We start from the raw sequence: 14601 nt of genomic DNA on the forward strand, positions 1-14601 counted from the left end.
GGAAAACCTGTACTTTTTGTTGCCAGTTGTTCAGAATTAGTTGGACTTTATCTGTGTGTCAGGGTCACTAGCAACCAAAGGTTCCCTCAGTGTTTATCGGGAGATTTAAAAGCCCTTTCTCGGGGAGTTCAATGTGTGTGCCTGGTTTTAAATTTCACGCACACGTCCCTTTCAGTTACAAATATCCAAACGAGATGTGGTAGTCAAAGAGCACCTTAACTTGCACCATTCTACTTTTCTTTCATGTAAAACTTAAAATTTTCCCGTGATCAAATCCAAGGTCTGGAAAACACTTCAATGAAACTATATTAAATTTCCAAATAGTTTAAAAAAGAAAAAAAAAAAGTAATTCTTTAGGAACCTCTGTTATAAGAAATATAAAATCGTTTGGTCTCCCTCTTCTGGGCAAACAAAAGTAACATTTAAGAGCAGACCTTTCAAAGGCCTAAAGCACTTTCTTGCTGATAAAAGGTCACCGGGGCAAAAAGGGACCAAACCCAGGCCTTGTTTTCACTGCTGTGTGTCGAGCAAGGAAAGCTGCGACTCCTGCACTTACCCAGCAGTCTGTTTGTGTGCTTCTCAATGCAAAAGCAATTGAGAGAAACTAAGCCAAGCTTTAATCATCGTTCTCATTATACCTGGGTGGCATAATCAGCATACACTGAACACAGCAGACGATTTTTTTAAAGTCGCTTTTATATTTTTTGGACTCAATTTCTCTAAAATTAATGTGACTTGCTCTCACTGTGTTACTTTGTATGCACTGAGTCAGACACAAAACAGTTGCCTTTTTATTTTTTTAATCCGCATTAACATATAACTGAAACCAGACTCTTAAGACAACTTAGCATGAAAGGTCTCCTTGTCTCCTATATTGAATGTGTCGTGTCATGCTCATAAAGCTTGCCAAGATGCACATATATGTAGGGTCTCCTTTTAGCTTAAACTAAAACACTTATGTATAAATCTTTGCTACTTGTCAAGAGTAGCTCACAGGCTTTTCAGATGTTTCTTCATTGCTGTTCAGCATGGAGGTGCTACTCTCTCAGAAAGGCTTTAAGGATTTGCCTTTCAGAGTAGGTGTTATTTTTAAGCCCCACAAACAACACCCCAAAAGATAATTCCGAGTTCGATGTGTCTGTTTTGGTCCCCCGAGTTGTTCAGGACAGAAATGTCCCGCATATAACAGCCACTGTATGCAGATCTTGGCAACCCAAAGCCGTTTCTCCTGGCACTGGTTAGCATGTTGTAGGCACAGCTCCAGCACAATAACCTGAAGGAGTGGATGTATGCATATATATTAAAAAAAAAAAAAAATCTAGCTATGAGAAATAACCATGCAACAGAACATTTAAGTCTGTTTGCTCAAAGCCATGTTAATATCGTTGCAGCCAGTGCAAAGTTACAACGCTGCTGAACCTCTGTTAATAGGCCCATAGGTAGAGAGTACTCCAAATGAAAAATGTACAAAAGTATTTGTAATGTATTCCATAAGGAATTCTCCAAAGAAGCCTATTTGCCTTTTTCGTGCTTACAAAGATGTTTTGAACCGTAAGGGCGTACAAATGGCAACAACACTCGTGCTTTTATCAAAAGACATCTTTTTCAAATTTTAATTTGAAATACAAGTAGCCTGGAGCCTAAGCCGGAACGAATAGGAATGTCTCCCCCGTATCATCGGGGGGAGACACTGTTTATGTTTGCTAAAGAAAAGGAAATACTTGGCCCTGCTACCAAGGAAAGGTGAATGAACCCCTGTGATTTACTGAGGCTGTCGATGAAGAAACGCTTCGTTCTGCCTAGGTAAGTCGAGGTGAAACTGGCACTGGGCCAGTAAGTAATCAGAGGTTCACTCAATTACACTAGCAGTTCATGAAGCAAAACATACAGAATTCTTTAAAATGCCACTGGAGTTTGCTCTACCAGTTTCCCCACCCTTCCTCGATTTTACTTCTGCCTTTTGTAAATGAAACTGCTCTACGTTTGATAATAAACCCCAGAAAGTAAAATACAGTACATAGACTTTTTAGAAGCAAGTAATGCTGGAAAGCCAGTAGTTCATGTTTATAAACCACAGCTCTTAAATTGGATAGTCAGTGCAATTAGAAAGAAATGGATTCCACAATATATTAATTTAGGGGCAAATGTGATGAAGACTTTCCAATCAGAATAAATGGTAACAAAAGCTGTAAGGGCTTTTTATACAGAAGTCCGCACCCAAGATTCAGTATCAGAATATAACACAAAATTATTCCAAAAATTAGCTTTCCATGAGAACCAGACTAAAAATGATAAACAGTAACAAATGGGACACTTAAGAACTATCATCTTTATTCTGAATAATTTGAGATTGATCACAATTACTTTAGCACCATGAAAGACATTAGACACTTTTTTTTTCTTTTCAAACCTTTCTAAGAAAGCAGAATTTTAAAGAATGGAGTTAAGGCTAGCAAAACGTATATCCTTTATATCAAAAACAACATACAAAATATGATATCTATAAAGATACTTAAACATGTCAGTGTTATCAGTATTAGCACACATTTTAGTATAAAATCACTCTAATCTTAGCATACATGGTTCTGAAACATTTAAAACGCTGACACCATACATAAAAGACTAAAAGGCATACCAAAAAATGTGCCGGTTAACATTCCCAGAAACTCACTCTGGAATTGCAACGGCGCTACGCTTGTCAACAGCGAAACGTGCAAGGGAAATTAATTATTTCCTCAGCCGTCTCCCACATTCCAGTGCTCCTGTAGTTAAATGCAGAATGCTTGTGTATGCCCCGGCCAAAACATGTTGTATTTAGATATATGTACAGGCACGCAGACGCACTCGTTGTCAGGGGGACAGATCTGACAGAAGCGCCGTGGTGCCCGAAATCTGCTTCCATTAACGCTCCTGTGGAGGAGCCCCGGCCTGCTCACCACTGAGCTGCTCCAGCTGACCCCCAAGGATGATCCTAAGGATAGGGGTGCTCCTTCACATCCTCAGACACCTCCTTCAGGGCTGCAAGGAAGCATCTGCCCCTCTGGTACACGCTCTCCGATGCGAGTAACTGAGCAGGGCGTTTCTCTTTGAAATGGCGGTGTCCATATTTTATATGTGAAGCACTCATCTGGTATGTGTGAAAACTGCCCTCGCGTCCTTCTGAGTTGACTCGGCCTCATCCTTCACTTCACAAAAACTTGCCTTATCTATCAGGCTACGGCTACGCTAAGGTTTAATGCAGGGAAGAGGTCTGAGAACAGGGAGGCTGAAAAAGTGCTGTCCACATGCAACGTGATGTGCATCGACTGAAAATCCAGTGTCTCCAAAGGGAATTTAGGAATGTATATGCCCAAACAACATATGAGGAGCCAAAGGAGAAAAACGTCAATTGTTTACCTCACCTGATAGCAAATATGCCCCTACGGATGGACCAGAGAACTCGTGGCTATGTCATCTTTGACTTTACAATTTAGGGAGGTCCATGAATAGTCATTGGAGGGAAAGTTGGAAGAATTTTTAAATGTTAAAAAGGGATTTGTTATAAAAAAATCTATATAAGAGTACATTCATTTGAAATGAATGGGTACGTTCGATTGGTACTTCAACAGTCTTCAAATATGTAGCCAGAATAAATCCAACAATACTTTTTATAAATTACGCTTTGTATATTGTTGCATAGCATAGATGTAAATAAGAATCTGAAGGTTCTTCATTATTATTTCAGACTCTTTGCTGAACGGATTTATTAGGATTTACATGGATCTCATGCCTTCTGAAGAGACATCACAAGAGTCAGTCATTCGTAAAACCAACCCCTTGCTCAAAATTAGCTCAAAAAATTGGTTGAAAATTAGCTCAAAATTGGTTTCAAGATCTGGAGCACTGAGTTACAGCAGAGTAGGACTAGAAATTTCAGCACGCTAGCATCTTAAATGAGCTTATTTCTACACAATTTCTTCTGAAGCCTCCCCTGAAAATATTTAATGGTTAAAAGGAGGGAGATTATTCTGTTTATAGGATGGGGGGGCAATGTATACAAAACTATGAACTTGAGAGAGGGATACATCCGGATCTTTCAATGATTTAAGGGTTTCTTTTGAACTAAAGTAGTATTTTAAGTTTAGAATCTATCCCGAACAAGATTAAATCTGACATAAATTGGGTCATCAAAATATGAGTTCGACAATTTTTTTTTTGACCAGGTTTTCACACCTAAAATTAAGTTTTGTTACAAAAATCAATTTACATTTATTCAAAGTAAAATTGACTATTCAGTGCTTTTCTCTCCCACTTTTCCGAGTAACAAGCATTTCCACATCATGCAGTTATTTTTTCTTAAGTGTACTGAATAGTTGCTATTTGTGTTGTATTTTTTTATTTTTTTTGAAAGGGAAGACAGTCTCATTTTTAAAACCTCAGGGCACACAGAATGCTATATATCTTTATATAAGTTTCTCAATGTTTAATTAGCCTCACTGCTAACAATCTGAACTTTCCTTTATTTTAACTGCATCTTACCTTATAGGGCACAGTCCTCTTATGCTTATGTCCAATACAGAGCTTTTTCTATTGGACATTTCCCCCATAGATACAAACTAGCAGTAAAGATGCTAACAGAATTCTCATGCATTAACTTTTTTTTTTTTTTACAACCTTTTCTGGAATTTCACATTTTTCTGAAGCCTTTCCAATTTCAGCATTGCTGTAAAACAAACACTAGCATCGGAAATGGCTTCATTATTCCAACGTCATCACACCAACATAACTTCATTAACCCTAACTCTGCATCCCTCTCCTCTGACACCCCAAGTTCACTAGCTGCTTTTAAACACCGCAGTAGTCACGCCTCAATGATTATTCACTATGTCCCTTTGTCCTTCCCCTGGAGTCTTTTCTTTTCTTTTTTTTTTTTAAATGCTGTTCATATTTATGAAGATAACTTACATTTTCAGTTACTCAAATATGAACATTTGGATTTTTATTTACAGGTATGTCCTTAAAGGGTCTGGCAATAATTAATCCATATTAATGTTATGCTGTTTCTATATTATTTATAAAACTTTATAAAGCAATTACTTTATGTTCTCTCCCAGATATTTTATATAGATACTACAGAGCACCAAGTCAGGAAGATGCCATAATTATGTCAAGATGTCTTATCAAAATAATTTAAAATTGCATTAGTGCTAAAAAGCAACCTTAGTTTTGGTTTAAAACTCACAAAGCTAAACGTGAAATTTAAGACCTGTGATGAATAATTTTTCATAAAGCAATAGGAAACAAGAGACTTTTATCAACATCTTAATCACCATTTTTTGCATCGCCCACACAGAAGATAATACTGAATAAAATGTTCTGCAGAAATACTCCAGACAAGAACATCATAGGCTGTTGTTATCGTTTCTGTAATGAAGGCAGCACTTTGTAGTTGTTTTTAATTAACAATACTATTAACGTTTAGTGACATTTTTAGAAGTACGTAGGACATGCAGAAGCAGCAAAAGTCCCAGTGAACCTGAAGGGACCACTGTTTAAGGACTGGTTTTTTTTCTACCTCCACATACCTCATTAACATTTTAAAATCCAGTTCCTTTCAGCCTTACTCACGTGAGTCACGGATTGAAATTCTACAATAAAAGCAAGGTATCAGCTCTGGTCTGCAATAATTAGGATGCTCTGCATGATTACGGTTAAAGGACTTTGCATTTTGACAGATGTAAACACTCTAAGTAATGGTACTGCTAACAGAATGTTTCATATCCCACAACTGTACACGGGCTTTCTGAGCAGTTTCCTACGATGCTGGAAAAAGGGAAAAACAACAGAAATGGAAGGGATATTAAATGTTATAATTTTAAAACAGTATCCCCCTGTGGTTTAAGTAAAGAACAGGCATTGTCACTGATTAAGAAAATGCATTTAAATGTGCATTTAGTCTTCAAGATCACATTTAGTTTACTCTTTGCTATGACACTTCTGAAGACGACAAAAATGGTCGGTGTTAAACGGACTTGAAACAAAGAATATTTAAGTATTCCCACTGCATTGCTGATCCATATCCACGAATAAACAATGCACTTGGAAGTGTTTTATCATAAACTGAAAAGCAGTGATGTTTTCATCGCAAAGTATCCTGTTTTCAAATATTTTTTCAGAGAAAGAGGTGTTCAGAAATACACACTTGACAAATAATACGTAATACCTAAGAATACATAAGTAATAGGGACATATTTAGGATGGTAAGCAACAGATAGGACACGCAAAGACATTTCTTTACATTTGAATAAAATACGGAGCTGTATCCTACACACAACTGAACACAGCTGTAAAGACCCATAATAAAGCTGCATGTTCACTTAGTGCAAAAATCTTTAATTGTTGAATGTTGTTTAAATAGCTCACGTATATTTCCACATGTTAAAAACAACTTCATATTATTGCACTTAAGATGTATTCTTTAAAGCTGTCTTGTTTTTAAGAATAAAAAAAATAAAAACCTAAAAGGTACGATAGAATAATTTGAAATTTAGACTAATTCACAATACTGCTCCAAAGTACTGCTGTCAGTACAATTTCAGAACTATCAGGTATTCTGAGGTTTAGCGGAAAATAGATATATGTACACACACAATAGTATTGCATTAACAAAACAACAAAAAAGGGTTCAAGAATCTATCATTCAGCAGCTTTACTTCTAAATGTGTTTGCATTCTGAGCTCAGTTTGTGCATATTCAAAACCTATTCCCATAAGAAATTTCATCCTTGATGTTCTTTGTTGAGGCTACTGTGAAAATACAAATCAACGCAAGAACAGGTGAATGATTAAACTGAGCCAGCTGAGGTTTTTAGAGAAAATAAAACAGATGTTTAATAATTTAGCTTTGTAATGCAAAATGATTTCAGAAAGAGCTATGGGAATCTAAAATATGCATATTCATGTTCATGATATAGAATTATGAAAGACTGTAAAACAGCATGAGAAACTTCACAAATTAAGTCAGTTTTAAGAGCTACTACATATTCCAGTATAAAACACCCACGGGTGTGCCTGCATTGAATGGACCATAAAAGTTACTGAAGAATCCTGGGTCAGTGAACCAAAAACAGCTTCCACACTTCCAGAAATACATTCTGATGAATTAGAAAAATATTCTCTTCACACACAGAATCACTACGCATGTACACACTAATGCTACAAAACTTCAAATACCTTGAAGACGTGGCTTGAAATCAAACTCAACAACTCATCAAAAGAAGTTCAATGGTATAAAAGATTCTTAGAGCAGTTTTGCAATTTGAGCAATAGTTCAGAAGTTCTTTAGTATCATATAGTAACTTCAGCCAAAAAGTAGAAACATAGCTTTGGTAGAATAAAGTTATGCTGGTACAGGAAAAGAAAGCATCAAAAACCTGATTCCATTTCTTTGACTGGTTTTTCTGCAGCATCTGACACCAAAGTGCTTTCATTTTCCAGCATTTTCTCAGTAGTTTCTCCATCAACAGTTTTTGCTCTTTCTTTTAACTTCTGCCGTTCGTGGACCCAGGGGATGATACATAAAATAGCTCCACCGATAAGTGGGGGGACTCCAGCCAGGTAAAATGCTACATCATAGGTACCTAGGCGATCACGAAGCAGACCTGGAAAGGCAGAGAATTTACCACCAATAAATGCTGGGGCTTTGGGAATACACAAAAATCGTGTCTTGTCTTTGGATTCAGAAACTTGAGGGTTGCCACAGATTATCATCATCACTAACCTGACTACCTGAAGGCCAAATATGGACATAATATTTGTAGAAAGGTATTGCAGAATTGATTTAAAGATTTCAGGTAAAGAAGATCTCATAATGTCATCACTCAAATACTTAATTACCATCCATCATTTAAAAAGTGCATCATATTTCCTATTTGAAAGTTATTTGTTTCACCTTCTCCAAAACTTGAGTCTTCTAATGACTTTGAGAAATTCTCCCTCTTTTGCTAACAGTTGCCTTTGATCAAGTTGTCTCAATCTTATTTTAGATATGCTGTACATATTGCATTCCTGGCAGCCTCTTATTTAAAAAGAAAAGTGTGGTTTTCAGCAATTCACTCTAATCGCCCTATCTCAAAACTATTTCTGTCAGTTAAATTCTATTTAAGTATTAATAGCTGAGATAGTATATACGGATCAGGAATGACGTAATCTATGCTGTTACTGCTTTATAATTCTGCTCTTTACAATGCTCCATAGGTCAGCTGTGTCTTACTAAGAATCTTTCAGTAGCCCTCCAACACCTTAGGGTAAATTACGACCAAAAATCACTGATGGTAAGTATTGTAGCTAAAGTTATTCTCACCTCACAAAGAACTCCCAATTTTCATCTTCAAAACTTGTATTTTGTCAGACTTCCATTAAAGGATGCTTAGAAGAAGGAACTAAAGTGACCAGAGCTTTTATGCTCACAATTGTTTTTACAAGAGCAAATTTCTGAGTCCATTTAATTTTCAGAGATTCTAACTTGGAGTCCTTCTGTTACACAATCAACACATAGGCTATCACTTCAACAGCATGGAAAATGTCAGGTCCTAAATCCAACCTGAAAACCTGTATTTCTCTTGAGAGGATTGTTTTACCAAAATAATTTTTAAAAAAAGTCTGAAGCAAACTTTTTAAAAGCACGGTGAATTAATAATCCACAAGCCGGAGTTAAATTCATCACATATTCTGGAGCACAGACAGAAAAAACTTCCAATGTAAATGCACTGCAGATGATATAGGAACAGAAAAATTGGCAACCATAGAAGCATATTTACAGCTACAGACCATGTTTATTCTCACCTGCAATGGGTGGACCAACTGTCATAGGTATTGACATGAGTCCAAGGAGAAATCCTATGGCCTGGGAGACATCCTGAGCCCCAACAAGCTCGAAGGCGATAGGAGCCATAATGCAAATGAAGCACCCATCAAACAGGCCCATGAAGAGACAGACAGCAATGAGACCTCCAAAGACATGGCACAGTGGAATCATCATAGACATCAAGCCAATAAAGAAGAATGAGGCCACCTAAATGTAACCATGGAAAAATATAAAAACATACTGCATCAGATCAGCAAAAACAATGGGAATAGATGAGCTTTCTTGCATTTGTAGTGAATCGAATCGTCTGTCCATATTTACTTTAAGATAAATAAGCATGGATTGCCACCATTACAAAGCAAAATAAAACACTTAGAACTATCACGACATGCAATCACAGAAATTCCAACACTCGTTTCACAATTTTTCAAAATGCACTTGTAATAAACGATGATTGTGTAAGGAAGGAATTTCCTGCATACCAACATTTCTTGAAAAGTTACTCTTCAATCCTTTCACAAACAAAAGCCACAAAATATATTTTAAAAATCATACAAGTAAAACTCTCTATGATTCGACTCCTCACTGCTGTAATTTAAGTAACAATATCAGCATTATTAGGAGCAAAGACTTCACGGTGCTTATATTCACAGGTGGTACCTGAAAGTCTCATTTCAATTTTTCCACAAAGGCATCTTGCTGTATTTCTGTAGCCACGTTTATCTTTGTATATTTTTAATGTTCTCTTTAATCTTTATGTTCTATGAACTTTATGATTATTATTTGTTTGAAGTAAATTAAAGGAATACAAATATGTCTTTCCACAAAATGAAACAAAAGTCATTCCAAGTAAAATCAAATATTTAAAGAAAAGGTTTCGCTTATGCACCATCCATATGTCAAGCATAGGAAACCAATGTCCCACTTAAATGCACAAACAGGTTTCCACACAAGACATAAGCATTGAAAGAAAACAAGGTCACTTGTCACTCCTAAACATCACAACTTTTTGAAAGGTAAGTGACATCAGATGCACTGGACCAGTGCAGTGGTCACAGCACCGAGGCTAATGGATTTCAAGAAGCATTTGGGCAACGCTCTCAGACACATGGTCTGATTTTTGGGTGGTCCTGGGTGGAGCCAGGAGTTGCACCCAATGATCCTTGTGGGTTCCTTCCAACTGGGGATATTCTGTGATTCTATGATCAAATGAGTTCATTAGGAAAAATCCTCAAGCCTTAATTTTTAGGACAGCATAAAAATTACTTTTAGGTAATGTACTTTATTTAGGATACTAAAGAAAACTGCCATGAATCATTTGAAGTATTCCACAGAAACTGAAACTACTGAAGAACTTAGCTTCTTATAGGAATTTAAGGACAGAGGTGAAGGAATTCTCAGTTCTGTGTATTCCAATATGTAAAATACAAACATTATTTAAGCTGAGTTTTTATCTAAGAAATTATGTGCTTATCAGTAGACAAAACTCTAAACCATCAGTAGACAAACTCTACAGTTGACCAGGTTAACTGTATTTTAATTATATTAATTACATTAATTATATTATAATTAATTGATTATATTAATTATTAATTAATTAATTATTAATTAATTATTAATTGATTATAATTATAATTAATTATATTAATTATATTAAGGTTAAACACAGCACTAAAACCAGAATCTTTATCTGTAAGAGACAGAATATATAATTTTATTACTAAAGATATCATTTACAAAGCAAAATAAGGTGAAATAGCTCCTTAGGGAGTGCAGAAACAGAAGAAAGATTGGATTTACTGGATAGAGCTTTTACAAGCTGTTCAACTATAACACAGTAAAGTTCGAAGAGAAAATAGAGATTTCATCTGCACTGGTCAAAATTCATTTTAAATAATTTTAGCACAAGATAGGATGATAGTATGAATGGTTCGACAACCCAGAATAACACCCGCAGTGAAAATTCACTTTCCCTCCTACAAATGCTTACTTGCAACATGAGAGCTGAAGATGAAGAGGCAGAGAATAGCCTAGCAAATGTGAACGTGTTTTTCTCACTTGAAAGTAGGAGAAACCAATGGTGTGCAGAAGCATCAGAATTCATGCCCTAAGTAGGTCCATGGCTTTTCAGTTGTAGCCATCCAACAAAAAGCATAAAAAAGCTTACAGAGAATTACTGCAAGTTTGATATGTATCTGATAAAAAGAACTGAAGGTATTTGTGCCTTGTAACACCTCAATGCCATCTTTTCACTTCTAAAACTTAATATTGAAATTTCCTAAAAGTGTAAGAATAGGTACTGGATCAATCTCAGTGAATGAGATAAAGTCACAGTCTCTTTCATCAGGGAGTCTATACGTATGTAACCGTGGCAACAAATACTTTTTCTTCAGAAAGTTGGTTCCTTCCCAAGAATTTTTGTTTTGAGTAATGTAGTACAGATAATAGCCATTAGATGTCTCCCTTGCTATACCTCATTTTATAAAAAACATCAGAATAAGAACACCCAGTAGTTGATAACATGTAAGTTATTAACTAAAGCTTTTCCAAAAATCTGAACTAAAACTGACACTTTCTAAAAAAATAAAAATAAAAAATAAAGTGTTTATAAGTGTGGAGGGCAAGAAATGGGTATCCATCTTCATCCCCAAGCCTCAGCATTTCCGGAAACTGAAGGAACAGTACTTTTATCTCTTCCATACAACTCTTTTTGCAAGTAACTCACTTCATTCAGCAAAAACTTCTCAACTAAGCACCTCTAATATTCGCATTGGCTGAATCAGCACGTGCTATGCACAGAATATACTCTACACCAAATTATCACCTAACAAATATCAAGAAAGAAGAACCAAAATCCTTAGTGGAGGAACATGAAGAAATCTTTCTGTACGCATCAAGCAGTTATGGGATAAAACAGGGAAAGCAGAATCCAGAGAATCATGAAAGGTTTTCTCACTCCCTTGCTAACAATTACTAATTTCTGGCATTTCCAGATGAAAATTGCCAGTAGGTAGTAGCCATGTTTTCTTAACACTAAAAACAAAACCAGAAAGATCAAAAAATATTCATGAAGTTTACACCAGAGGCCCCTAGTATCAAAAAGCATATGTTGTTTGCTAGAGTGCTGAAATCTCTCAAATTTGAATCCTCAATCAGTTAATTCTGCTTACTTAATGGTTCCTTCAACTGTAGCCCTCAGAATACTTTTTGTATATATGCATATTCCTTCAAAACCATGTGAAGACATACCTGTAAATAAACTTTTTTTGCACCGGGAATATAATCGGCAACTCTGCCAAAAATCAATCGGCCAATTCCTGAAGTAATGCCCAGACACAGCAGAAGCACTTCTTCTCGCACGCTGTCACCAAATCTGTCTTCTACATGCTTCATCTGTTTAAAAAGAGGGTTGAGAAAATAAACAGGCTTTAGAACAAAAAGGAAGAGAAACTGTAGAAAACCTTGAGTTAAACAGAGGTGATCTGCGAACCTCAGACTTAAATATGTCGACAAATGATCCAACTTGTATTTTCTACTTGGACAGGTTTTAAATTTTTTTTTTTTTTTTGCTGCCCCGACTTACCAGTATTAAGTGCAATACAATAAAAACAATCTGAGAATGTGTTGTTACTTTATTCACAATTTTTAAGGAACTTACTTCAAGAAAATAACAAGGCTAACACCAGCAAATTAAACAGATCTCAAAAAGCATCCCCCCCAGGCACATTTAATATACTAGCAATAGATGCGACTAAATGCTGAATCCACAAATGATCTCTAGAAGAACTGGTTGCTTCACTGGTTAGGTCATACTCTTAGGTCCAAGGGCACCGAATGATTAATGAGCATCACCACAATCCTGTTTTGTGCATTAAGGCAGGTATACCAAACTTGTAACACAGTTCGGGGGAGGAGCAAGAAGGAAATGGGCAAAGCGGCAGAGGCCAGACAGTGCAGGCACGATGGGTCTCCCAGGCTGGCTCATCCTGACATCAAGGGACAAGGAAGAAGAGCAGGAACCACCAGCAGCGCCAAGCACAATAGGAAGCACTTGCAGGAGAGGGAGCGTTAACAGCAACAATAAATACGGCAGCCGCAGGGGAAGAGCAATTTAACAAACCACTTCGACCTAAAGAACTAAAGCAACTGACCTATGGTCCTGCAAGTAGACCATCAAATACAGACGTGATGAATTACCAGCATCGGTAATTCTAACCTTTTAAGTCGTGTAAAAGAAAAAAAGAAAAGAAGAAGAAAAATCACAAGACTGGCTTGATGGATTTGGATTTCTATTATATTCTTTCTGGACCACAAATAATAGCTTTTGTGGGTATTAAAGCCCAATAATTTTAGGTGGTGTTTTGTTTTTCATTTTGTTTGGGTTTTGGTGGTTTCTTTGTTTATGTGTGGGGTTAAAACTGCCATGAAGGCCAGAAACTAGCCATCAGACAGACTTTTGCGCAACCACTTTTTGAAACACTGTTGGGCAACACTAAACGCACCAAAGTGGGCATGAAGAGATGTAGAAATTATCCGCATGGTCCCGTGATCGCTATGCTCAGAACTAGTTCTGAAGAAGAAATTGTAGAGACTCAGAGGTAAGAAGTAATCTGAAGAAAGTGATTTTTAAGGAATGACACGGTCACCTTGACTCAAACGTTTTTCTGCAGGCTGACAGACCTGGTTAGCAAAAGCCACACAGCAATTTTTGTTAAGAGCAATTCTGATTATGTAATATCACTTTAAACTAGAGAATCCTTATTCCCCTATCTATAATGGAAAACTGCAGTTTTAGGAAATACTTCGAGACAAAAATACTCAGGATTCTCTTGTTAATACACAAGCAGAGCCATTTTTTTCAACATAAACATTTGCTAAGTGGTGGTTGGTTTTCTTAAATATAAAAACAGTTGTTTTTTGTTTACATATCACAAAGTCTATTAAATCCAGTATTTATTTGTCTAATAAAATTGATTTTGACAGAAAGTAAGAAAAACAAGTGTTGTTTTGTTTTCAAGCATCAAGTCTAACTTGTTTGAAAGATACTTCCTATTTCTATTTTTTGAGGATTTTTTTCTTGCTTTTTAAGACACACTTAGGAACAGCTTCTGATGAAGTTTTTCTTCTGGAGTGATACTTAATATAAAAGATAAGCTGTTGTACTTGATGGTGTTCTGTCAAAGGGGAGAAGAAAAGCTGAGTTTTCCCAACCCTACCTTTCTGTGTCTGTCAACACCTGCTGGCCCAGCTGGCAGAGAAGCCCAGGTATTTTCTGCCACTCTTTCCACCTGTTCTGCTTTCATGTTTCTGCAGCCTCCAGCTCCTTTAATTAGCAGACCTCATTCACCCAATCCCCAGAGGCTTTTCAAGAGGTAAGATAAAGGTCTACATCTAGATAACTACTAGCTGTGCATCTGCAAATGAGCACCTGAATTTCTCAAAGCAACACTCCAAGGGTGAAATGCTGTCCTCTCTCAGGTCAACAGAGGGAAAGCATTAGATTCAACCAGCTTAGGTAGGAAAACAACAGCTACTTGTTTTGAGCTTCAAACATCTAAATTAGCAGTTATTTTTCCAGAATTCACTCCTTATAAGAGCACCGCAACCTTCAAGAGAGCTCCCAAGAAGATGCAAGGAGAAATTGTTTCCCCAGGAGGCCAGCAGGCAGCGGAGCGGGCTGCCCAGAGGTTTTCCAGACCCAATGGGCCAGAGCCCTGAGCAACCTGGTGTGCGCTCACAGCTGACCCTGCTTGGACC

At 36.7% G+C, this 14601-nt stretch overlaps 1 protein-coding gene across 1 annotated transcript in view; it reads right to left on the minus strand.

Annotated features, from left to right (window-relative positions):
- Positions 1-2311: 2311 nt before the first annotated feature.
- Positions 2312-14601, minus strand: part of SLC16A10 (solute carrier family 16 member 10) — a 72836-nt gene continuing 60546 nt past the window's right edge. Inside the window, exons 4-6 of the mRNA XM_080586885.1 lie at positions 12094-12237; positions 8823-9051; positions 2312-7639 (exon numbers count right to left, since the gene is read on the minus strand). Coding sequence (XP_080443011.1) covers positions 7404-7639; positions 8823-9051; positions 12094-12237 — 609 coding nt within the window. The 3' untranslated portion in view covers positions 2312-7403. The remainder of the gene's footprint in view (positions 7640-8822; positions 9052-12093; positions 12238-14601) is intronic.

This window comes from Anser brachyrhynchus, assembly GCF_964034855.1.
Source record: "Anser brachyrhynchus genome assembly, chromosome: 3".
NCBI classification, from domain to species: Eukaryota; Metazoa; Chordata; class Aves; order Anseriformes; family Anatidae; genus Anser; species Anser brachyrhynchus.